The 25,510-nt window shown below is 37.3% G+C and overlaps 1 protein-coding gene across 6 annotated transcripts in view; it reads right to left on the bottom strand.

Annotated features, from left to right (window-relative positions):
* The window catches only part of NUBPL (NUBP iron-sulfur cluster assembly factor, mitochondrial), an 87,674-nt gene that overhangs the window by 21,561 nt on the left and 40,603 nt on the right, over nucleotides 1-25,510 (bottom strand). For 5 of the 6 annotated variants that reach the window (XR_012628910.1, XR_012628911.1, XM_074868257.1 and 2 more), the window contains exons 7-9: nucleotides 13,068-13,161; nucleotides 10,368-10,451; nucleotides 1,110-1,195 (exon numbers count right to left, since the gene is read on the bottom strand). Coding sequence is in view for 4 of the 6 variants with exons in the window: in XM_074868257.1 (XP_074724358.1) it covers nucleotides 1,110-1,195; nucleotides 10,368-10,451; nucleotides 13,068-13,161 (264 nt within the window). In the remaining 2 variants the exon portion in view is untranslated. The remainder of the gene's footprint in view (nucleotides 1-1,109; nucleotides 1,196-10,367; nucleotides 10,452-13,067; nucleotides 13,162-25,510) is intronic. The other variant, XM_074868260.1, reaches the window with a different exon arrangement.

Below are 25,510 nucleotides of genomic sequence, written 5' to 3'. Positions count from 1 at the left end.
AACACAATTTCATTTGAAGAAAATAATTTTGCATCATTTTAGCAAATCCAAACATAAAATCAAAACATAACATTCTATATGTTATTCTTCTGTTATATATATTTGTTTTTATTCCAGTAGTAAATGATAAATGCTACTATACTTTCATTTGGGTGCAAATATGCTTAAGGAATAGTTAACAATCAGGAATTTATCAATGTATTTCTTTTGTTGAGCTATTTTATAAATTAAAACAAAAAGGGAAAGAAGCAACCTTCACACAGGTAATCAAGAAAACACCTTTTTTAAAGTATAGTAAATGGCTTTTTTTCTTTACAGTTTAAGATAAAGAAGCATTTCAGTTTATATTTTCTCATCAACTGCACATTTCAAATGAAAAATGAATCTCTTCATGAACATACTCTAGAGTATAACATTCAGTTACTTAGCAACTTGTAGCACACATAGAAAACATCGAGTCAAAGATGTCACCCTGTTTAGTATTTTCTCCCAATTCATATGAATATTGTGGATATCTTTAAATTTTGCATTTCCCAAACAAGAAGCTACCATATAAGCGATAAATCTCATGAAAAAACAAAGTGATATAGACAGCCTTCTACTTGTCATGACAGTCATGGAGCCCTTCAAATGGCAAAGTGGCAATTAGGTATGCACATATCTCCCCCCAAACACCTATTTCCTTCTTAGAATGTACAAATATATGATTTTTCCACATTTCAAGAAATTTTAGATTTTAAGCTCCAACACAGACAGTGATGAAGAGGATACATAATGAGGCTATAGTAAGACAGTATAATTGTAAAGCATACATTACTTCATAAAATACTCTGTTTAGCAGTCTGATCCATTCCAGGTGATTAAACAAATTGATTTAAAAGAAATCAAGTAGTATTACGACCTCGGTCTAGGAAAATTTTTTCCTTTCTGTCAAGTCAAGCTCCTGATACTGATATAAGATGGATTCTAATCCTTTTTTTTTTTTTTTTTTTTTTAAGAAGAATTTCATCAAGTGATTCCTGAATGGTTTGATCACCTATTGCAGTATATGGAATTTTTTTTACGTTTTGGAAAAGCAATCTACTGGTAGTTTTAATGTAGAAGCTTACAGGTACATGGACTTTTCTAAACATTTCAGCTCCTTTGCGCGCATCCAACAAAGCCACATCTTGAGGAGTGGAGATGATCACTGCTCCTGGGAAAAGAAAACATGAAATACCATTAAAATGTGTATTATTAATTATACTATTAAATATTTTGACTATTTAGTACATTAGTTACTGAATTCAAAGTAGTCACACATTTATATGCTTTTTTTTAATTTATGGAATTTAAGGAAGAAAATTATTCTAGATTTTTACTATGCAATGACAGAAGTCACTGAGACGTGATATGGAGTGATAGAAATAATTTAGATATTTTCATCATAATGGTAGAAACTTTTTATATTTTCTAAATGACAAGATCGATCTAGCTGTCATATGACCATGGATAGAAGACAACATGGTCCATATGCTGACAGGCTGAAGAGCTGGTACTGTGCAAGTATCTACACAGTAACTGCCTCATGCCATAATTACATTTGGAAGCTTTTGATTTAACAATAAGCCTTGTTCTAAAATCAAGAGGCAGCTGCCTGTAACCAGACTGTTGCTTTCTGAACCTGCTACACTTTCTGATACAAGCGTTGACAGGCACAGTCTTGAAACATGTTACACTAGACACAACACCAGTGTGTCTGTATGAATGATACCACAAAATAAGAGGCCAACTCACACACAGTTGAAATAGATTTGAAAAAAGTATAGTATTGCCCACTGTTCAGACATGGCTCCGGATTACCCAATAATCAGTACTCCCAAGAGTTATTAAGCATATAAACCAGCTAGAGCCCTTTGTCAAAGGTTAGATTCTAAAGTAAGCCTACAGATAACTATCTTATACTATCCTATATTACTTCTTGATTAATACAGCCTGCAAAACCAATCTAGACTTTATAATATTCCACATCACTCCACAAAGAGCATCTTCTTGCATATGCTCACAGGTTTCAAGTATTACTTCTTCAAAACTTGCATCAAGAAACTGCTCATGCTTGTCCCTATTTTAGAAAAATGCAATGTAAAAGAGGACATTACTGGTCAATTGATTAGCTCTGGCTTCACAGCAACCATTCAGTCTCCAAAGTATCTGTTATAAAAATATCCCTGCAGAAGCAGGTTAAGCCAACCTCGCACAAGAAATTTATGCCAAACTTCAAACTAACAGAAATTACAACAGACAATTTTAGATGCATGGGACAGAGTTTCCTACCAGGTCTGCAGTTCCCAACCCTCAGCGTACATGGCAAACGAAGAGGTGAGTTGATTTCCAGAAGCACACACACTGGCATTGCTGGCATGGGCCAGCACTCCAGGAGTGCTCCCGGCTCCGGCAGCGTGGGGACAGGGAGCCCCAGCCCTCATGTCGGGTCCGTGCTGGCCGCCAGCTTGCCTGCCTGACGGCCAGCCGTTTCCAAACACCGCCTGACAGCGCGTTTCAATGTTATCAACCAGCGTTCTTAACCTCTAATTTGTGAAAGACAAATACAATCTGGCACCTTGCTCCTAAAAAGCTGCCAATCTCTGCCTTACATAATATTAGACACGTCCAAAACTGAACAGCATATGTAATGTACTAAGCAAATGCAATTTCCCTATTGTTCACAAAAACTCTGGCATCCGAATAATTTGCTACTTTTCCCAAGCCACCCTGTTTCCAATGGCATCACAAAGAATAACATGGAAGCCTTTCAGTTACATCCAAGTCACCTTAGCTCCTCATTTCACTAAGCGTAGGGTTACACTTTACAGTTGACATTGAAATGTAAGGCTAATTCCACAAAATGAATGCACCCTTCCCTAAAAGCACAGTCCACAGTTAAGCAATTTAGAGTCAATGTCCTCCAGTTTTCTGCATATTTGTAAACCAAAGATCTTTACTTGGACAAAATGCTTGTTACTGCTTTCATTTCAAACAAAGCTGGAAATCCGTGTCTTATGTGTATACACACTCGTGTTAGTTGTCTCACACTTTTGTTCACACTCTTCTCTGAAGATCCTGGCTCAGCATTCCCTGGATCTGGATATTAGCTTCTACCTAAGAACTCAACAAAATGAAGACTACATTTTCTGGTCCATTATTAGTTTTTTTAAGAATTCAATAGTTGGCATGGCATGAAGGACAGAGACTATACACAGTGAAAAACGCCACTAGAACCACAAGCAGCTTATCCAAGAGATATTTTTGACTAACAAATTCTCACCCAAAGGGAAAACGCTAAAATGCCAAAAAGACCCAATGGCACAGTGCAGAGTTTAGGCTGCTGCAAACATCAACTCCCTGTACTGGCTTCTGAAATACATCAGTTAAAACTATGCTTGTGGACAACTTCCATGGCTTCTTCCGCAGAATGAAAGCCAACTTAAGCTGCTGCTGAGAGTGTAATAGATGTGTGTCTCCTATTTTCCTTTTCACTCTGAGCTGGATTAGAGACAAAATTTATTCACAGCCAGCTTGTACTGACATATATCACTGCCCTTTGAAATAAGTATCTTTTCTCTTTCTTTGGTACAACTGCCAGTCCAGCAAACCCAACCTGAAGTTCAAGAATTCAAATTATTAGCAGCATTATTTCCTTCACTAGCAACCGAATATGGCAAATCAGACTTTTCATGGTGCTCTCCTCTCCGAATAAGTTTGCATATGTTTAATTCAGAAAGTGATTCAAATGATGAGCAAGAAATAACACAGCCCACACTTTCTTTGCTATCTTGGCTCTACATGGTTAACAGGAATATCAAACAGTAGAGTTATTTTGATCAATAAAGTAATGAAATATGACTGAAATCATGCACACAGCATGTCTCTTGAAGCAATACGTGCAATGTTTACACAAGCCTCTGTCTGAATGAGGCAAACTAAGGCTGACAAATTGAATAGAGAAGTTGCAGAAACTATAATGCTATCACACTGCACATTAAAACATACTACAAATTCTATGCTTGCAGTTGTGTGCAGAAGAATAATTTCTGTGCCTTAAGCATACTAAGGATATCTAAGTTGAGCACATTTAGGCTTAACTGACATGTCTACTTATTCATACATTCCATTTATTTTTGTAACTTCCCCATATTTCAGCTGACAAAAAGCTTATGCGTGCTGCATTAGTAAAAACTATGCTAACTATATTTTTAATCCTTAGCATGCATAATATAGAGAGACAGAACTAACAGTAGACTGTAACACTGATGTTTGCCTCTCTTTTTTAACCCCAGGTTCTTAATCCTCAGTAAAAGAAAAGTGTGCCTACACATTGGTACTCACCCTTCTGGTGGATTGGTGTTCAGGAGATTACAAGTGCTGAAACTGCCTGTAATTTCTGTGCATACAAAATCACCTACATTCTCTTCATCACAAAGGTTTGCATTAGATGCTCCGAGTTACAAGGCATAAGGTGGAATCTCTCCAACCTGAGCTTTAGTCAATTTGTACCCAAGCAAAAAACAGGCAGGTCTAAAAAGCAGCAGTTTAGAAAGTCTACCTCAGGATGTAAAGGATCCCTCTAACATATGAAAAGGATCTCTCTAACATTATTTTTTCCCTCCAGTGTCTTTCAAAGACTGACTTCAGAACCAGGCTACATGCATCTCATCCAGACAGATGATTAAGGACCTCTCTGCACACAAGTATTAGACTGTGTCTTGTATCACCCTGATTCTTATTAACTCAACAAATAATGCCACCCCAAAACCTGTGAAGTGTAACTGACCAGAAGGACTGATAAACAGAGGATAAAGACACAGAAAAATATACTGCATTTTTCTAATAATTGCATCTGCTGACTGGCAGGCACTGAACGCTCTTGCAAGGAACCACATTCAGGCCTCAATGCAGCTGATGGCCTGACCTGAACACACCACTCACGCACTTTTCTTTTTTTTTTGCTACCTTTTCCACTGCATGAATTTCGAACTTTTAGATGAGACTTTCAAGTTATAAATAGCCTGGTGAATCTGAATATTCTCTCCTGTGGATCTCTTCAGAGGCCCTCTCACCTTCTGGTAAATTTCTTGTTACTTCATAGGTAAAATGTGCCTACAATTATGGATACAGTTTTCACTTGAAGATGCAGAACAAGATCTTGCAAGAACAAAGACCCCTGTCTATGCTGGAATTTCAGCTGGTGGTGATTATAGATACATTAACATTAAAAAACTGTCCATCTCCTTGGATAAACCTTGTAAAGAAGTTCCTTTAGCTTTTGTGTGTGACATCTCATTACAACTACCAACTTAAAAGAATCACTAGCGTGATTTTCCCTTAAAGGATCCTTATTTGAGGCTCGTAATATAGCTCAGAACTGATCCTGCTGTGTCACACCTCCAGACTGCTCGCTACCTTATTCTTGGAGGAGTCTTTGCACAACTGCTCAGACAGTGTATGTTTCCAACAGCCACATGTCCTCTTCTGCCCACGAACTAGCGGGTAATTTAGAAACTGGGACACTACCGCCTTGCCCACATGAAAAGAGGACATAAATCTTAGAGCAAGCTTCTTCCTCCTGGCAAGACAAACTGTCAGTGAAACCACTGAGTGGAAGAATATCACAAGCTGGCTAAAGCTGTCACCCTGAAGTTAAACTGCCCTCATCTAACTGATTGGGAAGTATTATAACATCCATTTCACACTAGAACACATGAAGAAAGATGGGAAAGTCAACTCTCACTGCATTAAAATGTTTGGTTTTCGTCATGGCAAACTGAATACATGTGTCACACTACTACAATTTACAAAGCAGTATTTATTCAGCAAAGGAGAAACACTTGTACTAACATCTGTGAACAAGCATTATTTGCAAAGTATAGGCATAAACCAAAAAGCTACTACCCTCACAGACACTCTGCCACTTTTCACTTTTCCTTAGCATTTTTCTGCTCTACTCCATTCCACATCCTGCTTTCAAGGGCATTTGCTAATCATGTCCAGATTATAACAAGCATTGTACTAGGCAAGGGCAAAGTCCAAATAGTCTCTTTTGACAAATGAATATGATTTTTTTTAAAACAAGAAGTCCTAATCCAAAGAGGAGAACTGGGTAAGAGTGATTCTCCTCAGAAAAAAAGACAATGCTGAGACTACTTCAATCACCTCCAAAAACCATTCTGTTTTTCACTTTTTTCCCCCAGAGGTGGAGGTGGTAAGGGGCAGATTTAAACACTTATTTTTTCATAAGAAATAGCTAGAGGAGAGAATGCAGTACCATTACTCATATGGATTTCTCTCATCTTTTGCAATTGTCAGCTGAACGCTATGCTCGTTTATTCTTCCTATTTAGAATAATTGGTCTAAAAAAACCGAGGCAATTGCAGCTAATCTAGTACTTAATGTACACTTAGACACTGTTGCCAGACCTCAGAGAACCTCAGTTTTCAAAGCCTCTATACTTCACAGCTTTCTTCCCCAATACCTGGAAACTATTTTTCAGGAATAATAAAATTTAAAGACCTTGCACTGAACATACTATCACTTCAGCTTGGACAGACAATGTATGTTAAATCAATCTCCATGAGCCAAGACTTAAATTTAAATTTATATTGGAAGAGTGTGAGGCATTAATGTGTAAATTCATACTGTAATTTGGCCTCTAAATTAAGTTTACAGAGTCTACCGAGTCTGACACTTCATAATGAAGTACCAGAGTGTCCAAAGCTAAGATCACCCTGATGATAATTTGCATTTGTCAACTACATTTTTTCTGGCAACAGAAGCAAACTATTTCAGCATACAAATTCTATTTGGATGAATACAAAGAACTATTTTTAAATCCCCACTGGTGTGGTTTTCAATCTATCCTAAATCTATGTGTCTTTCTTTTCCTGCAGTTATTTAAAATATCAAAATACAGCATGAAAGGAAGAGTAAATCTACATAAAAATTTGATATTAAAAATATTTGCCATTCAAAAATAGATCAAGTAAAATTTACTATTACCCAGATGACTTCACAAAATATCTTCAAAAATTTACTGTAGAAACTAATATGTACCTCCTCCACAGAAGAAGAAAGCAAGCTCTGAAATGGTGAAAAACATTGTGTATTATTGCTAAACTAAAAGGAAAGAAGATCAGATGCCTTGCAACTGTGATTTGCATCAAAGCAAGAGATATTCAACATGGGGCAAACAGACACTTACATAAAAAGCAATGACAGAATACAGATACACCTCTCATCTTAGACTGTATGCTACATGCAACTTGCACAGCAGCATTGGGGGTTTTTTGATCATTTCTCTTCAGAAAAGACAAGAGAACAGCACCATACCTACTCAGCTTGCACTTTCAGTTAATTTAAAAAGACATCTTTATCTCACAAAACACAACTCTTTTTCACGCTAATTCATGCACAGTTGTATAAAACATAAACAGTATTATCTTTTTAAAAATCTGTTTTGAAATTCTCTTTTTGCTGTTTTTAATGCTCATTTCTGAACAGTCTACTCATCATCTGGAACTTCCTGTTCTTGTACATCATTATCTGTTGAGACAGGATCCGGTTCTTCTAAGTCCCACACACTGCTATAAAACAGTTGTGTACAAGGCTACACCCTGGTCTGTGGGACACAGAATTAAGTATGTCACATTTCATTCAGAATTTAAAAATGACAAGTGTCTTCAAGGTGGTGGCATCCCTCTACTCTTTCCTCTTCAATATACATATCTGAACAGAAATAAGACTTTTAATGCTTAATCAGTAAAGACAGAAATATGCTTTTTGTTTTTATTTAAACCTATCAAAATGCTGCTGTCAAAAGAAACCCTATTAATTACAATTCTTTGAAAATTCGTATTTGAAGTAACAAAAACTCCTTTGGTAAGTATTTCATCCTTATCTGCAAAAGGCATTCAGAAGGTAATTAATATCTACATATTGCTGAAAGATGCAAACATTAGGAAAAATTACACCATTTATAGGATACGGCAATAAAAAGATGGTAGGAACTCTGTACTGTGTTGATTTTAAATCTAAAAGGTGACAAAAGTCATTCATTCCCTGTATGACTAGCAATGGCAATGCTACTGCTTTTATAGAATTTGAGAAAAACATAAAATAGCATCACATTGCTTTCACTTCGCTTATCTTGACTGATTGTCTTTTCTGATTCTTATTAATAGCCTTTTTGGAGTTTATTATTATAAGATTATAATAATATATGCTTTGTGTGGGGGGAAAAAAAAAGTTACTTCCAAAAGGTGGCAAAATTAAGAACACTGAAATAAAACACGAAGCCTTCTACCTTTAGGTCTCCTGTATAAATACAGTTCAGTCCAATGCTCACTACTGCAATTATTAAAAGATTGTTCAGTAAGATGTGAAATTATTTGGTTGTCTCAGTCCGCTTCCTGCTGGACAGGTGTATATTTCTAACGATTTTCACTGCCATGGGATCTCAACATCCAAAGAAAAGAGTGATATGACGAAGTTTAGCAAATGAAACAATTCCTGTGTTAATCTGGAGTTGGTTCTGTCAATTGAGACAGTGTCAGTCTCCAGAGCTGTCAAGCTGTCACACTTCACTAATGCAGACTTCACTTTAATAAAGAAAGGGCCATAGACAGCCTAGTTTATTTAACAGTCAGCTTCCACAATGCAGCTTCTCCATGAGGAAGAAACACTTGTGCAGGGCTCCAGGACTGCCTCTCAGAGATGCCCTTGCTGCTGTTCGCGCAGCCTTCACACTGTAAAGGAACAGAATAATAAACTTCTCTCCCAGCCTTTAGGGATGCTAATCCTCCATCTCAATACTATTTATTAATTTGATAATTTTTTAATTATCAATTATAAATATTTAATTTCTCAATTTAGCAACTCGGTAATGCAAAGGAATCACAGGCCTTACTCTTCATGATATCATTAATTTACACTATACCTTGATATCAAACATCATAATGTCATCTGAAACCCCTATGTTTTAAAAGCTGGAAAACATGTAAGGATGCTTCAAACTTTCCCAAGCATGCATGTTCAATACATTATAAAGAACCCACTTCTGGACATCTCATGCACAAGATGTAACAGAACAACAAAGTAAAGAAGTACAACTAAATACAAATTAAGTAACAACAGACCATAAACAAAGCCTTTTTCTCCAGACTGACCCTGGATTTCTGTGTGGAAAGCAGACTTGCACCGAAGAAAGAAGTGGGGGTTGAACAGAAATTTTCAAGCTATCATATCATTTCCGATCTACTAGTTTGTCAAAGAATGAATGCAACATGAGAAAAGTTATGGATTATTAAATAATAATATGCTAAATAAGATGCATCTTTTTATAAGGTAGCTAAGAAAATAAAATAAAAACCAGAAATCACAGTAGTTTCATTTTTAATCTTCTTTTAAAGAAGGAAATGTACCCACACAAAACTGTCACTCCAGCTGAAGTTGTGTGAGGCTGATATTCTCTTTAATGACAACCAGAATTATACGACATATTTTGTTCTGTTGCTGTCCTGGTTTAGCTAGGATAGGGTTAAGTTTCCCTAGCAGTGGGGGGGGGAGCTCTAGCCGGGTTATTCAGATACCACGCGGATGTCACATCCTGGCGCAAGAGCGCTAAGCCGTGGTTTTGGACAACCGGTCCTCTCACTTCTGTATTGGTAGATATTTTGCTCTGTTCATTGTTATCACTGTTACTGTTATTGTTATTGTTGTTGTTTGTTGTGTTGCTGTTGCACTGTTGTATTAAACCTCTCCTTATCTCAGCCTCGGGGCTTTGTATTTCACTTCCTTTGTGAGGGAGGGGCAGCGGCCGCGTGGTCTCAGACCCTGGCAGGGATTAAACCACCACAGTTGCTTTTACCCATTAGATATTGCTCTAATCTCTTTTTGACTCAAGAAAATTATGGTACCTGCAGGATAAAAAAAAGTCTTCTAAAATTAAAACCCAATACCATTTCACACATACTATCAGTCCCTCTCTTATTGTCAGATGTTGCAATGCTACAGGTTTTCATGCCTAATCTGAGCAAACACACCCCAAGCAAAACACCTTTACCAGTGCTCTTTCCCACACACAGAAAAATCTGTAAGCAGCTAGCAAAAATACATGTGCAGGTTTTGTAAATTTATTTAGAAACAGAATAAAAACTTTCTACACTGTCTATCCCTAGGAAGCCAATAATGAAGAAACCGTAATGCAAATACTGTATCTCACATATGCATGCATGCAAATCAAAGTACAACTTCCACGCAAACCAGATAATGCACTTCTAAAACTAAGATATATATGCTGTCTCTGAGGAAAAAGAGAGAAATTATGCCACTAATACCATGACTGTCCAAGACATCCTCAAAGGATAAAGAAAAACAAGAGAACTGGAGAGGAAACAGAATGGCACACCACCAAATACTTTCTGTAAAAAAATAAAAGACAACACACAGCTTAGAAACATGAATTGCAAATCAAAAAACCACAGGTTTCTGACAATCATATGGAAAACTAATGAAAATCCTGAGTAAAAAAATATTTACTCTTAACTCTTCACTTTGTTACACCTACACAAGAATGAGGACATTGCACTCCTTAGCAAGAAAATCCAGCTTTTTTTTTTAACTTGTTTTTCTTCTGTTAACATCTATTACAATCTAAGAAGATGTAAGTATTATGAAGAAAACTGTCTAAATTAAGGTTTCCATTTATGAATGTAGTGTATCAGTAAGAAAGATCTTGTGAGCTTCTACGAACAAACCTCAGCAAAACTTAGAAGAAATACAGGATTAAAGTATTTTCCTCCTCTGTCCCAGACAACCCAGTGCACCAGCACCACATCCACTCACACTTCTGAAGACAGTGTAGAATTGTGGGGGAAAAGGGCACAATAATCCCTTGAAGATCAGGAGTTTAATGACCTTTTCTATGTTAAAACAGGACATTTAGGTGCACTGTATAAATAACAATTACCAATACCCACAGTACTTCAAAGAAAAAAAAAAAAGTAATTCACAAAGATGAAGCCACACTTCTTTAATTTCATAATATTACTGCCCTTACATGCAAGATTTAATGTGAAATTCTACCTTACCAAAAACTTCCATACCACTGTCATGTTTCACCTCACTGCTTAAAACCCTGGGAGTAAAAGGCGCTCGCTCCTGCTTCACTACTCGCACATCCAATCTACTAAACTCTGTATTTAAGAAAATGGGTATGACTCATGGTTTGTTTTTCATCATATGCTCCAGGTCACAGATAAGCTAAGGCACTAGAAGCCTCCTATGTCTTACGAGAAAAATCCATTAAATCCTTCATCAAAACTCTGTTGATCTGCTCCTTTTCACCACTCAACACAGACAGCGAAGAGAACCTCCCATGCTTATTAACAATTTTGGGGCAATAGTGTTATGGCTGAGTTGACATACGCCTTAACATTTGAGTTTCGTATGTCAAACAATTTAAGTTTTTCTGAACTTGACATCGCGGAAGACCATGAGATACCACCACACAGCTTAACACTAAATTTAACTATTTGTCAAAAATTTTGGCTTGTAGATACATGAGTAACTATGGTTATTATGTACAATTGCAGCTGAGACATGACTGTGTTAAAGAAAAGATACAAGGTGCTGTCTGATTGTTAAACGGCTCCTTCCAATCCTGTAGACTTCACTGTGCTGTAACAGTGGTGATGGTCTTGCTGTAAAACCAGGATATATGTCCCAAAATCCGTTAGCTCTAGTACCTTTATATATGGGCATGTCTATAATGCCCACCAGTCTTTCTACCTATACCTGTAGCTAACGCGTTGATTCTATCCTATGAACTTGTAGAGATACACAATTCTTTATTCATTAGACTTATCAGGCAACCTGGTAAGAGTTCTACATGCAAGTGAAATAGTTCCACAATTTAATATTTGGTGGCTTTGCTTCAGTGCATTACTGCCACCAAAGTGCAGAGCGAAAGGAGTGTTGAAGGGGGAGGGAACCAGGGCCTGGCTGTGCACATGAGCAAGTCTGCACTCAGAAAAGAATAAGAGCAGTAAAGGATGTACCATTTTAGGTATGGATCAACATATTTATCCAATATCACCAAAAAGTGGAGCAAGTAGTCCCACTGATTCCTTGATAACTCAGAATCACAGAATTTCAGGTTGGCAAAGCTCTCTGGAGGTCAGCTACCAGCAATACTAGATAGGGCCAGCTAGGGCTATGTCTAGTACAATCTGGACAACTGCCAAGGACAGAGATCCCACGAACTCTTTGGGTAACATTACAGCGCTGCACTACCCTCCTGGTGAAGAGGCACAGCAATTATTAAATTATTCCTGGAACTGTACGGATTGCTTTGTCTCTTTTACCACTGAGTTCCTAACACTGACACCTGCTTCTGTTGAAGTATGTCAGACAGGTAATAAACCATTACAGTCTACCAGATCTCGCGAGATGCTCAGCATTCTTTCAGAGCAGTATTTCTAAGTCCTGCTGGAACCAATGAGATAAGAGGGCAGGCTGCATACCTCAAGATTGATTTGTCTAAGTTTAAACCCCCTGCAAAGTATCAAATTCATAACATGAGAGGAAAAAGAATGCGCTAGTGTATTGCAGTGCTGCATAGTTTATCTGAATAAATGTTGTGCATTAACAGCATTGCCAGCTTCTAATTAAAAAGCAATCATGAAGACAAACTATTTTATTGTATTAGCTTTACTATGCACTAGGTACAGACAAAGAAAATATTTTCTACTACTAACCTTACCAGTTTTTGGCATGACTGCCTTTCCTTCAGGAGTACTGCTATACTTGACTTCTCAATCTTTTCGAAACTTAGCTTAAAAGAAAGTATCACAATCGTAATGCTAACGTGTTAAAAATCACTGTTTTTCATCACCACACAACAGACAGAACAGTTTCTTAGTGTGTTAGAAAGAAAATGAAAGGAATTTTTGACCAGCATTTTAAAATTAGGTTTTTCTAAAGCTACCAGACTTAACTAACTTCAAATCTCTGAAACAGTCAAGCAATACACATACCTGCAATTGGAATATTCTGTGAGACTGACAGCTGTACATCTCCAGTCCCAGGTGGCATGTCAATTACTAAATAGTCCAGTTGACCCCAGTCAACCTAGAAGACAACAATAAAAATGTATGTTGGAGGTTTGAAGTGTTTTTAGGGCACTTTGTGCTTTATCGCAGTCCTCATTTCCTATAATGTAGAACAAGTGAACCAAGGACACCTGAAGAGAATGATACTGAGAAGCCCTTTTAGACACACTTCCAGTACAGGATTGAGACATGATTTTTCTAAGAGATGCAATCTTTGCTGATCACTCAAAACTATGAGTGCAACTCTATTATTAACTATATGAGCATAATCCTTATTGGATCCCCCCCTAAAAAAGTAGCAACAACTTAAGACTTCTACTTTGCAGCTGCTTAATCACAGCTTAGAAGCAAATGTTAGGTGAAATTCAGGCTAAAACTCTGGATTTTGTGCAACAAATATGGCCTAGGAATTGTTTCCATTAATTGAAAACCAATTTTGGTTGCTTCTTATCACTTTTTTGGTAATTTTTTCCTGATATGTTGTTGCAAAGTTACAGCTATCAGTATTGAATTTTTTCTAGGAAAAAGAGCTGTTGGGAGAAAAAAACCACACAAACCCAACAGATTTATTAAATGAAAATCACCAGGTATAATTATACAAACTTACAATGTACATAAGACATCACACAATAAAAAAAGTTTACTGGTTGCTAGGCGTCAGAGTGACCATTAAAGGTATTAGGCTCCAATATGAGAATACTGTGTTCTTTACTAGGACCGATTTCCACGAGAGTGAAATAACTCTCTCTATACTGCAATGTTCTCTTCATGAGAACAGAAATGGTAAAGCCAAGCTATACTTCGCCTAAACATTTTCCAACAGTTTAATTAAGCTTTGGGAGATCCTTGATTCAATTCTGACGTCGTGCAGGTTCGTACCAGTGCACTCTTACTAGCCAGCAGTAATATATAAGGTCTTTTGTCTCTGCAGTACAGAAGCTTTAGAAATCATAACCATGTTAAAAACAAAGACCAACAAATGCCTTCCCCTCACTTTTCCCTCCACACAGACATAATGTAATTATATGGTATGTTTCTGATTCATACAACATATATACAGTATGAGCTGCTTTAATACAGGAAAATGCCAAACAAGCAGGATTTTACTTTCTCTTTTATTTTACACATTCCTTCAGTGTCAGTTTAACAGCAAAAACAATTGACATTTTGCCAGTCCCCCAGTTATTGTTCTGGAGTGTTAGATCCTGTCAAGGGAACACTTATTCATGTTCATTCAATTCTTGTACAGATGATGATCTGGGGAAGCACAAAGGAGGTGAAATCCAGACCACTAACCCAGTGCAGCACTCCAGTGAGAAATGGAATTTTTCAAGGCAGACTGATGAAGACAGAAGATTTCAGAGCACTTATGGGAGAAGGGGGATGGGGAAGGTTAGTTGCAAATTCTAACTTTAGATGTCTAAATTAGGGACTCAAGCACGCCTCCCTGTCCTCATTTTCTATACAAAGGCTGCAGGAACACTAAATGGTGCCCAAGACAGTCTAGCTAAACAGGAAATGCTACTTATGTTAACCACAGCAAACGCTGCACGTTTTCACATTTAATATTGATCTATGTTATCTGTGATAGCTACTTTATATATTCTCAAGAAAATGACATATACATAGCAGACTTCTGAAAGTAATTAGCATTCATAATTGTATTGAGACTATATAACCCCAAACAAAAATTACATATATGTGCAAAAATGTATGTACTGAACATAAGCATGGGGTAGTCAGTTTACCTAAAAAAAATTTTTACTTTGTTTTTCTTAAATAATCTTGCTTACTTACAAAGCAAGATAAATGCCAGTGTTGATGAATGTCTCCTTTTCCAGTGAAAATTACTTTGTTCACCTGAAGCCATGTACTTTTCTGTTTCTTAATTAAAAATTAACCATTATAAAGGTGACAAATTGAAATTATACAGATGTCAAAAAGCAGCAATATTTTGCAACATGAGTAATGTCAAGTTCCTTAAAGATTCACAACTGAACACACAGATCCTCTATAACATTAAACGCACAAATCTCAACATACAAAACCAACTCTTTCGTAATAATCACAACCATTTTAAAATGCTAGGGTATCGCAACTTTTACTTTTTAAAAAGTAATCTTAACCCAAAATACCTTTTTTCCCTCGTGTCTTCATAAAAGCTGATCCTGGCATCCTTTGTTAAATCCAAATTTAGAAGTCCAGTAATCATATTCTACTTCCTTAAATACTTCTACAGAAACCATGAACAAACTGTTTTTTTGCTTTCTGCCTTACAGCATGATGCAGTCCGGAAACACATCTATGAGCGGCATGGCCCTACTATCATTCTGACACAGTTTCCAAACACTGTCTGCCATAAACACTTAGTTCTTGAAAAAACTTGAACATTGAGTAGTTTTCAGCCCGTTTCCCCATGAGTTCAACTTCCAGTCCTTTTAGGTACAGCACTGCCTCAGAGTAGTACAAGACAAACCAAAGCCCACCCTTATCAGAGGGAACTGGAATAAAAAATAAATACAGGGTTTTTTCCCATAGCTAAAAGCTGTCTGGTTTTGCATATACTTGCAGGCCCTAACTTTAAGCTAGCTCCTCTTGTGGAACCAGGCTGATTTCTGGGCCTGTCCTATAGCTTTTCACTCTTACCAGAGGTTTTGCTCCTCCAACCTCTTCAAGCACTAGTCTACTTCATCAAGATCCATGTGATCCTCTTACCTAGCAAGCATTATAGTTCCTCAAAGAAAACATTCAGACCTATTCCACTATGTGGAATGCTAACAGAGAAGACCTCAAATGCCACTGCTCAAACCCTTTCCTAGGCATTCAGTTTTGCGGGAAAGCACAAAGCAGTTGCTGCTCTTCTAAGCAGAGGTAGCTGCCTTGGTAAAAATGTCTCCATGTAGAACCCTTAAAGTAAAAGAACACTTTTATAAATAGCTTACTGCTTCAAAACCACACAAAACAATTGTTGCTCAAGAGGTTACTTTCAATATTTATCACATATACTAGAACAGGAGAATGGGTACAGAAATCAGTGGGCACCAGAGCTTTCTGCCTCAAGCTTCCTTAGTAAGTGACCCCATAACAAAAAGAACTTCCAACACACACTTTTTGGATTGTCCTATGAGTAATGATTTTTATTAAAGTTATAAACCTCTGAAAACAGAAGTTAATAATGGAATCTTAAGCACATGATGAATTTCATGGTAAATCTCATTGCTAGGCAACAAGAAAAATACTCTGTTAACACATAGTGCAATTAAATTATAACGCTTTACTTATAGCACTGAAACCATCTTATTTCATATATTTTCTTCAAATTCATGGATTGAAAAAAAAGTCATTATCTGTCTTTATCAAATGAATTGTGCTCCATTATAATACTTACAAATCTGAGCACAGAAAAATGGAGAAGCTGCACTGTCCCAGCAGCAATAGAGAGTATGTGCTGCTGCTGTGCAGACTAGGAGGCAGACAGGCTTTTGTTACACCAGAGAGCCAACAGTGAAGATGTCTAGGTGCGCAAACGTTGAATATATGTGAGGACCACCGTCCACCCACTTCTCTGAGCTACGCCACTACTGTGGTGCTGAACTGGTGGAAGTCAGATGGCAAACCAGCTTGGGAAACCGCCTCTCACTAAAACTAACCATGTTTTTTATTTTGGATGTATCCTCACAACTATATTCTCTTCTTTTTCATTTGTAATTCAGGGTGAGAAAGGAGAGCTGCACCACAATGACATAGCTGTAACTGCGTAAAAGAACTGAGCTAGTGTTTTTGCCCAGTAGTGAGCAGTGTCCTCCAGACAATATGGATTTGCTGACTTAGGTTGGGGAACTCTGCACCTCATCCCATTTCTCTTTCTGTAGACTTCCTCTTATTCTCTTCTGTTCTGCAAGAAGTAGATGATAAACACTGTGGAGTTTAGTTGCTCCTCCATTACACTCCCACAGGAATACAGAAGCAGTACGATAGTCTTTTATTAAACAAATTATTGAGTGTAATTTAGAAGGTATAACAATTTGTTATAGAAGAGTACATGTTACTTAATGGGAGAAGAAAATTCTACGTCTGTTACTAAATTTCAGCAAAGGATTAAAAAAGGGTGGAAATATTTTTAATTAAATTTAGAATTGGAACATATAATCAGTGGATTGGCTTTCTGAAATCTACTACTGCCATTCATTCAACATTATTAAAATGGGAAGTATAATCAGGCAGCAATATAAAACACTAATTTGAATGCAAATCCTGTTTATATGCAACAATTTACCAAATCAGGACCACTAGTCCTCATGCTCTCAACCAGTTCTGAGAAGTGTGTCTGTATGCAAATGCGGTTGCATCCAAGTAAATGAGCTCAGATTAACAGCACATTACAGTAAACGAGTTCCCTTTGCAAGCAATAATCGGACAGCTACAAAAGCCTGCCTTGTAGCATCTGAAATCTGTCAGCACCTTTGCATGTACTGAAGTGTTAATATCTTTGCCCCTCTAATATATACAGTGTGTAAAACATTTCAAACTATAGAAATGTAATTGCACTTTCCTTAAGTATAGCATTCATCTTTTTTTAAAAAGGTTTAACTTGACATTTATTGTTAAGCAATGTAATTAAGTGCCGTGTCCTTCTGTGTATTTTCCCTTGCTCAGAAACACCATGAATGCTTCTATGTAAATTATTTTAATCAATCACTCTGTTTATGTGACAATTCATAATCAAAATACCAGATAGGCATTTTGAGTAAGGGTTCCAAATAGAAAGTTAAACCCAAGGTAGAGCATAGAGATACAGATGGTATTTCTGCTGAGGAATGAAGCCTGAGCAGCCTCTGTGCATGAAGCAGAAATGACAGAACATTAGCACAGAAAAGGAATTGCTACTTGTGGCTTTGAAGTAATCCTGGTGTTTGGTAAATAACAGAAGATATTATTTATTTGTTCTTATTAAGAGGAATACATGCAGAGTTTCAATCAAGCAGCACTGCAGGTGCAGATTTGGCAGCAGTCAGCCGAACTCTGAAAACCAGTATCAGAAAAGTACCGAGAGCTACATTGCAGGCAGCTTAAGGTCTATTCCTGCCAGATCCTCCCTCCTCCTAACTACTTCGCTGTATATATAAACAATTTAATACAGGCAAACAGCTGAACAAAATAAAGGTAAGAAATGGTGTTAAATGAGTATGTATATAACTGTTCACCTATACTTACACCTGTTAGTGCAAGATAAATATTTAAAAATATTTCCTTGAAAAATTACTTAAAAGATTCTGCTTAAACATACACAGACATTGGGAACAAATAAGTAGTTTCTTGATGTAAGAAAACAGATAATTTAGGAATAGTATAATGAAACATGGCATTTTAATTTAAAAATATTTTTATTTATTTTCACAAGTATTTGATAAAGGACACATTCCCCAGACATAAACCAGAATATTTTTGGTCCCTACAGAAACTTTCTCTTTGGTAGTGAAATAACTATTTATACCATAGCAGGATATGCCATAGTGCTTAATACAACTCGACACTTTCTGAACAAAGACAAGTGCCCCTTTTGACTTGTCCTCTGATGCTGAACAAATCTCAAAGCCTTGCAATCTAACACCATGAAAAACAGATGCACTGCAAAGGTTCAAATTCCCTCTAAGGTATTTCTGAGCAGCCTGTTCTGCCAAGTTCAGAGAAAAGTTGAGGTGAAGCATAACAGTTTGGTCCAAAGATTTCCATACAGAGAAGGAAATTTTCCTATCCTTTCTCAATATAGACCAAGAGTAACTTTTAGAAATAAATGCCTAGGAAGAAAGCCAGATTCCTGTTGAATTCAACAACCAAAACAGAAACTGGCCGCCTCCTCCCTGATGGCTTTTAATAATATTAAGAACGGAAGGCAAATGCAGTAGCCTGAAGTTTCTGTCACCTTCATTTATATAACCTACAAAATTAAACAACTCCAAGAAGACAACAATGAAGAAGTTATTCTCTACGGAGCATTCCAGGAGACGGAGAGAAGGCACTCAACACTGGGCTTTCTGCTCACCTTCAGAAAGTCCAGCCAACGGCGCATCAGCCTAAAGGGAAGGTGGCACACAGCTGTGAGGCAGCCTGGCATGTCCACAAGAGTCTGGGGACAGTCTCTGGGGACAGATGACTCAAAAGCAAAAGTTCTGTGCATTCCCAGCATGACTGATGGAGACCGTATCAGCACTACCACATATAGAAGACTCTTCCACTAGGTTCAAGTTGTTACTACAAAGAGCTTTCATGAGCTGAGATTCCCATTTCTCAGGGATTCAAAGCACATATTCTCTAAAAGATGACAGTTTGAGAAGCAAATTTTTATTATGCAGTCTGAGGATTGATTGTTGATCTGCTGCTCTCTACCCTTGACCCACAAACAGTCTGCACTACATAGTTTGCAGAAATGTTTCTGCAGAAATACACCGTCTTGTTTTTCTTGTTCTATGATATAGAACTGTCTGTAGTTCAACTGCTGAATAATGACACCTGGAAAAGAAATATGGAATGAGGCAAGTTTCTATTCCTCTGTCTTTCAGCAAGAAAATTAAGCACAAAAGTTCAGTCATATAAATGTAAACAAATCAGAAGAAAGTGAGTTAGCATGACATCATCTAATTAAACTAATCACCAGGTTGATGTAGCTATGTTAAGCACATGATCTGAACTATAAATTCTCTTTGAGTTCTCCTTTTTAACACACAAAGGCAAAAGCACTGATTAGCTATCAAACCCAAAGCTAACAAAACATTTTTAAGGCAGTATTATCAGGACCCAATATAAGCTCATACAATTTATATATGTTGTGTGACTCAGATTTTCCCTACAATAGTAACAAAAGGAAATATAAACAGTGTTGGCAACAAATATCAAAAGGGAGAAGCTTATTATGCCCACTCCCCATATATATTTTAGTCTGTATTTCCGTAACAATGTTAAAAGCTGATATATAGTTTGACTGAATACTAAAACTATGCAACGGAAATCAATATTCCTAATTCTCTTCACAAATCATTTAACTTCCTTAAGCTTCAGTTCAATTTCTGGTACAATAAGAAAATTAACAAATTCCTTATTGGGGCACCAAGACACTAGTATAGGCACCATTTCACATCCATCATTGAAACACTGATTTTAAATTAGGGCTTAAACTAAAAATCATTAGATTTAGAAGGTCAGAAAATTCTGTTTCTTAAGTACAATGTGTAATGCTTTTTATACAGCAAAGGAAACTTCTACAGAGATCAGTCTAAGGCCTTCAGAAAAAGGATTACAGAAGAAAACAACGATAGATGTTATTCAAGTCACTTAAAAGGCTGCTGAAGAAAACCCTCCAATATTACCATAAATTGTGCAATATAAAAACTGGTATAGAATCAGTTAGATATAGACCACTGAACTGAGGCCAAAAGACAGTAAATCTCAATATAGGACTTGTTTTTTTGGCTGGTGAGACGTCAACAGATCTCACAGTAAGTACTCTTGATGCAAAAAATTAATTTTCAATAATAAAATGGGGGGGGGGGGGGTTTAAATAACCTGTTTTTCACAAATATGGACAAAAATACATCCTCCCAACTTTCCATACTCAAAATTCACAAACATATCCTCCCCAGCCACTGAATTCACAATAGTCTACCCTTGTTAATGAAACCAGCATTGGAGAGTCTGCTTGAATTACCTCGGAGCATAACAATCAATACTCCCAACAAGAAGTCACAACAAGTCTGCACAAAACATAGAACCTTTCAAATCCACAGGAATGGATTTGAGGAAGAGGATGAGAGAGTGTAAAAAGTGAATGTAAGCGAGAGCACACGCGAGAGCGAACAGAGCAGATCACTGACTTGGTGGAATTCTTAACCATGGGACTGGGACTGTGAAGTTGGCATACATTCTCTGTTAAAAGAACTGCCTTTAGGTCAGAAAGGTGCAAGAACAACTGCATATAGGTTGTCCTTACAAAGAGTGGAACACTGAAAGTGTATTAAAGACACAGACAAGATGTAAACATAAAAAATTACAATGTAAAAATTGTACACATTTTGCAGTTGTGCACATAACACTCCCACAATGAGGTGCTGAATGTCTTATTCCTAGAGTAGTAAGAGTATTTACTATGAATTAGACAACTGATAATCTGTGAAAGCATTGCATATAGATTGCCAAAATAATTGCTGTGCCCACAGAACCATGCTTTTGCATTCACCAGTGCCCTCAGTCATGAATCTGCAACAATAAACTAAAAGTGTTACTTGTCTTCTAAACCTAATTAAAGTAATTTGCCAGGAAAAGTACTTAAAATGGGCACCCACTTTAGTTGCATAAGAAAAGAGCTGTATTTCAAAGGCATCATTCTGCTGGGAGAACATATTCCTTCTTTTAAAAGATACTGTTGATGGAGCAAAACACTCTAAAAGGAGAAACACCTACCGCAGCTTCATAAATAGTACAGAAAAGTGGAGGGTTTTATTTGTTGGGGAGGCGGAACAGACACTAATCTCTGGTATCTTAAGCACAATTACTTTACGTTTGTGTCAATCACTTGGTACGTGAGAAATAATCACTTGCTACAAAGAATACTGGTACAAAAATTGCTGCTATTCTTGGATATCTGCAGTTATTTTCTGGGAGCAAGATATATATGGGGGGATGGTGTGAGTGAAGGATCAGTCTGTCAGCTTCCAACAGAATGCAAGTTGGATTATTAAAAAAAACCTATGCAATCAGTTTAACATATATTAATTCAATATTAATTTTAACAAGCTGTTTATATAGTTACATTCATAGTTTATTTACTGAGTAAAATTAGCGTGCTACACGATGTATCAAGGTTCAGGGGTGGGGAGGTTCCACTTTTGTTTTGATGAAAAAGATATGCTGAAAAATTTTTTAAAGCAGCTTTGGTGAGCTCCACCTACACATTCAGAAGCAACCCTAAAAATTCTCCCAAAGATCTTGACTACTCGGGAAGGGAAATACCAAAATCTCCACAGAGCACCAAGCTCCTACCTGAAGCCCATTTGAGATCCATTAATTACACACACATATGTGAAAAAGGAGCAAGTCTTACAGACTCAATCTAGCAGGCATGCTCTAAATGCACCTGCCGGTGAGAACACTGAATCCAACACAAAGTTGAGCACTTGTAACCATTAGAAAAAAAATTGAAAAAAACCCAAACCCAACCTGTGATTTCGCGGTTATAATCGCAGCTGTTTAATATTGTAAGTAGACATAAGAGAACCTCTCTATGAATTGGAAGATGTGAGTTTCAATTTCCCAGGCAGGTGGCATTTACCTGGACCACTGTACAACCAAGAAAGCAAAAGCCATGGAAGCAACCAGGACCCTGTATAAGGCCAGTAGCTGTGGTATTCACCTGGAAAGCTGACACTTCAGATTAACTAACTGAATTTCCTGCATAGCACTGGTCACGCTCCCCCTTCACATGTCTAGTCCTAGCCCCAGGAATCCTGCATCCCTAGCCTGTAAAGCAGAAGGATCTGACAGCTGTATGTGATTTCAGGGCACTCTTCTGGGTAGCGGGAAATACAAGCTTAAATGCTAAACTGAGAAAGTATCTGAACTTGCAGCTCCCATGTCCTGGCTGAATGCTTATGGAAACTTCCCACGCTGTTATTATGGACAGAGAATAAGCCTGTCAAGTTAAACCAAAAGACATGTCTTGGACCTATCAGAAGATAGTCCATTTTGGTTCTAAATCCCCACTCCACACAGCTGTCCGATACAGGCTACAATTAGGTACTGAAATCCACAACAGAGACAGAAAGGCTTTTCCTAATAGCCCTCTTCTTCAACATCTTCAGTACTGTTCATTTCCAGCTGGTAAAACTATCAACTTTGACTTACACCATTAATCTCCACTTATTCCACACCAAGCTCTAACCTTCAGCACTCTAAGATACTGCACCTATTCTGCTAAGGCACTGCCAAAGAGTATGAAGGTACCTCCAGGAGTACCACAAGTACTCCACCACAAGTGATGGATTCCCACCACCCCAGGTATGCAATGGCTCCAGCCTAGGCTTTGGTTTAATCTTCCATTCCTGCAGGCCGGGCACCTACCTCTTAGGCACTGCAATGTTTAGCACAGCAATACCCGTGTCCCTTTTTGCATCTAACCTACAGCAGCTAGAGAAAAAGAACAGATGCCTTTATAAGTGGAAAAGAATAGAGAAAATAGAGGAGAGGCATTAGGTGTCTACTATTTTTTGAAAAGTCTCATGTAATAATGGAAGCTTCATTTAGAAAAGAAAACAAATAGTGCCTTCTCTTTTCCTAGTTCCACTACCATCGGTATTACTGTTTAGAGCAAACACTTAAGAATATGCTTAAATCGCCACGTCTTTTCAAGAATGAAGCTGGATGCCATTTAGGCCCAAAGATCTGAACTTTGTTGTAGAGAAATCCTAAACCTCAAAACAGTTTACTTCAAATGCCCAAGGGGAAAAAAAGAAAACAAAAAAGAAGAAAAAAAAAAAGACAACCCCATCCGTTCTAGCCCTAGCACAGCCATTTTGAGACACCATGAACTCTCTCCCATTTCTTCCTGTCTAGTTAACAAACCCAGCAAAACAGTTGCATATTTTGCCTTTGTTTTGTTTTATGCAAAAGTGGGTAGACACATGCATACCTGTGTAATCTGTGCGAGAGATGAGACTTCTGGAAGCAGAGCAAAGAAAACACTCTCACAGCCTGTTCCCACAGCAGCAGTAGTTGCACAGTCATAACCATGACAGCTGAGGAACCAGGCCAAGAAATGTTTGCTGTAAATACATTCTCACTGTGTTGTTAGGCTTTTTTTTTTTTTTGCCTTTTTTTAATCCTCGAAGATAGTTAAAATACATTTACTGCAAATGCTTCCAGTTCAGCAGTAAGTCCTTGGCTAATGCTTTTGTTTTCTTCTGGCTCTCCTAACACTTCTATGATTGTCAATTCCTTTTAGAGACTATAATCCCTTTTCATATCAGCTGCTAACGTGAGCCAAAAAAGCAACAGGGATCCGTATAGATCCAGCTTCCTTCACTAAGTGAAGAAATGCAACAGAACAGGTTTTGTAGCTTCAGCAGAAACAAAAAGAAAGAATCAAGCTCATATTCGTTCAAACAAACCCATCCCATAACATACAGGAGCACTCAGTAAAAGGGTGATGGTAGGAATACTCTTAACTTCACAGGGAGTTAACCCTGGGGGGCAGAGGGGTGGAAAGAAGCTTTCTGCCACCTCCCACACTTTTGGCTGCAGTACCTCTCTGAATCTATGTTTAGCTTCTAATCTCCAGGAAGTACAATTATTTCATTTAAATATGTACATACTGATTGGAACTGGTTAAGGCAGTTCTCTCTGGACAGACAAGACCTTTCAAGGTGATTATCAGTATTTCAGCATTAGTGATGATTATACAAATTCCTGTAACAGACTTAGCTAAACATCGACATCACAACTACAGCATGGTGTAGAAATTAGTGTCAAGATTTCCACTGGTTTCACTGGGCTCTGGATGAGAAGAAATTAGTTTATTCATCCTTTAGTCTTAGCAAAATAAACATAACAAAAAAATCAGCATAAGCATTTTTTAAAACAAATTCTTTTAAAAGGTGTGACTGGGTCATCTGCTTATCTTGCCCTTGAAAGAGTTTCCTTAATTTCAGTGATAAAATGAGGGATGCCAATTGACCTTCCTTGCTTTAAAGGAAAAGTCATTAAAGATTTAAGAAAAAAAAAAATCTCGCAAACAATCAGAGCTATTGTTTCCTGTCTGTCAACTGTAGATGCAGTCTTAGTAGTATATCAAATTGCAGTCTTAGCACTGCAAAGTTTGGCCACTATTTATTATTGAGCATTGTTCCTCTTTTCAAAATATCTCAACAGCAGATCTTGTCTTTTTAAAAAGAACAAATACATAATATCAGTGATCTTATGTGTAGGGATGAAATGTCTGGATCTTTTAATTTTCATACTTTGGATCACCAAAATAGAAACAGAAAAGTATCCCAATTCTCTAAAGATGCAACTGCTCTTACTGTTCTGAAGAATAGCAATGTCTCAACTTTTTTTTTTTTTCCAAACTGTAAAGTAGAAGACTTTAGCCTGAACTAACAATCTCTATGCCCACCTCAGGCTAAGATAACTCAAAACAGAAAAATGAACCAGAAGAAATACTTCTGTAATTGCTGAAATGCTGGCAAATTTTTCACTGTAGTGACACCTGGTGAGACTACAGTATTTTAGAATTATGCACGGCAAAGTATAAATACATCTTTGTAGTTTATAATATAAGCACAGCTTTGTTTAGCTCTGTGAAATGTAAACTGTAAATATCC

The sequence above is a fragment of the Strix uralensis genome, chromosome 4 (assembly GCF_047716275.1).
Source record: "Strix uralensis isolate ZFMK-TIS-50842 chromosome 4, bStrUra1, whole genome shotgun sequence".
In the NCBI taxonomy this organism is placed as follows: domain Eukaryota; kingdom Metazoa; phylum Chordata; class Aves; order Strigiformes; family Strigidae; genus Strix; species Strix uralensis.
This window is presented reverse-complemented; position numbering and strand designations above follow the sequence as displayed.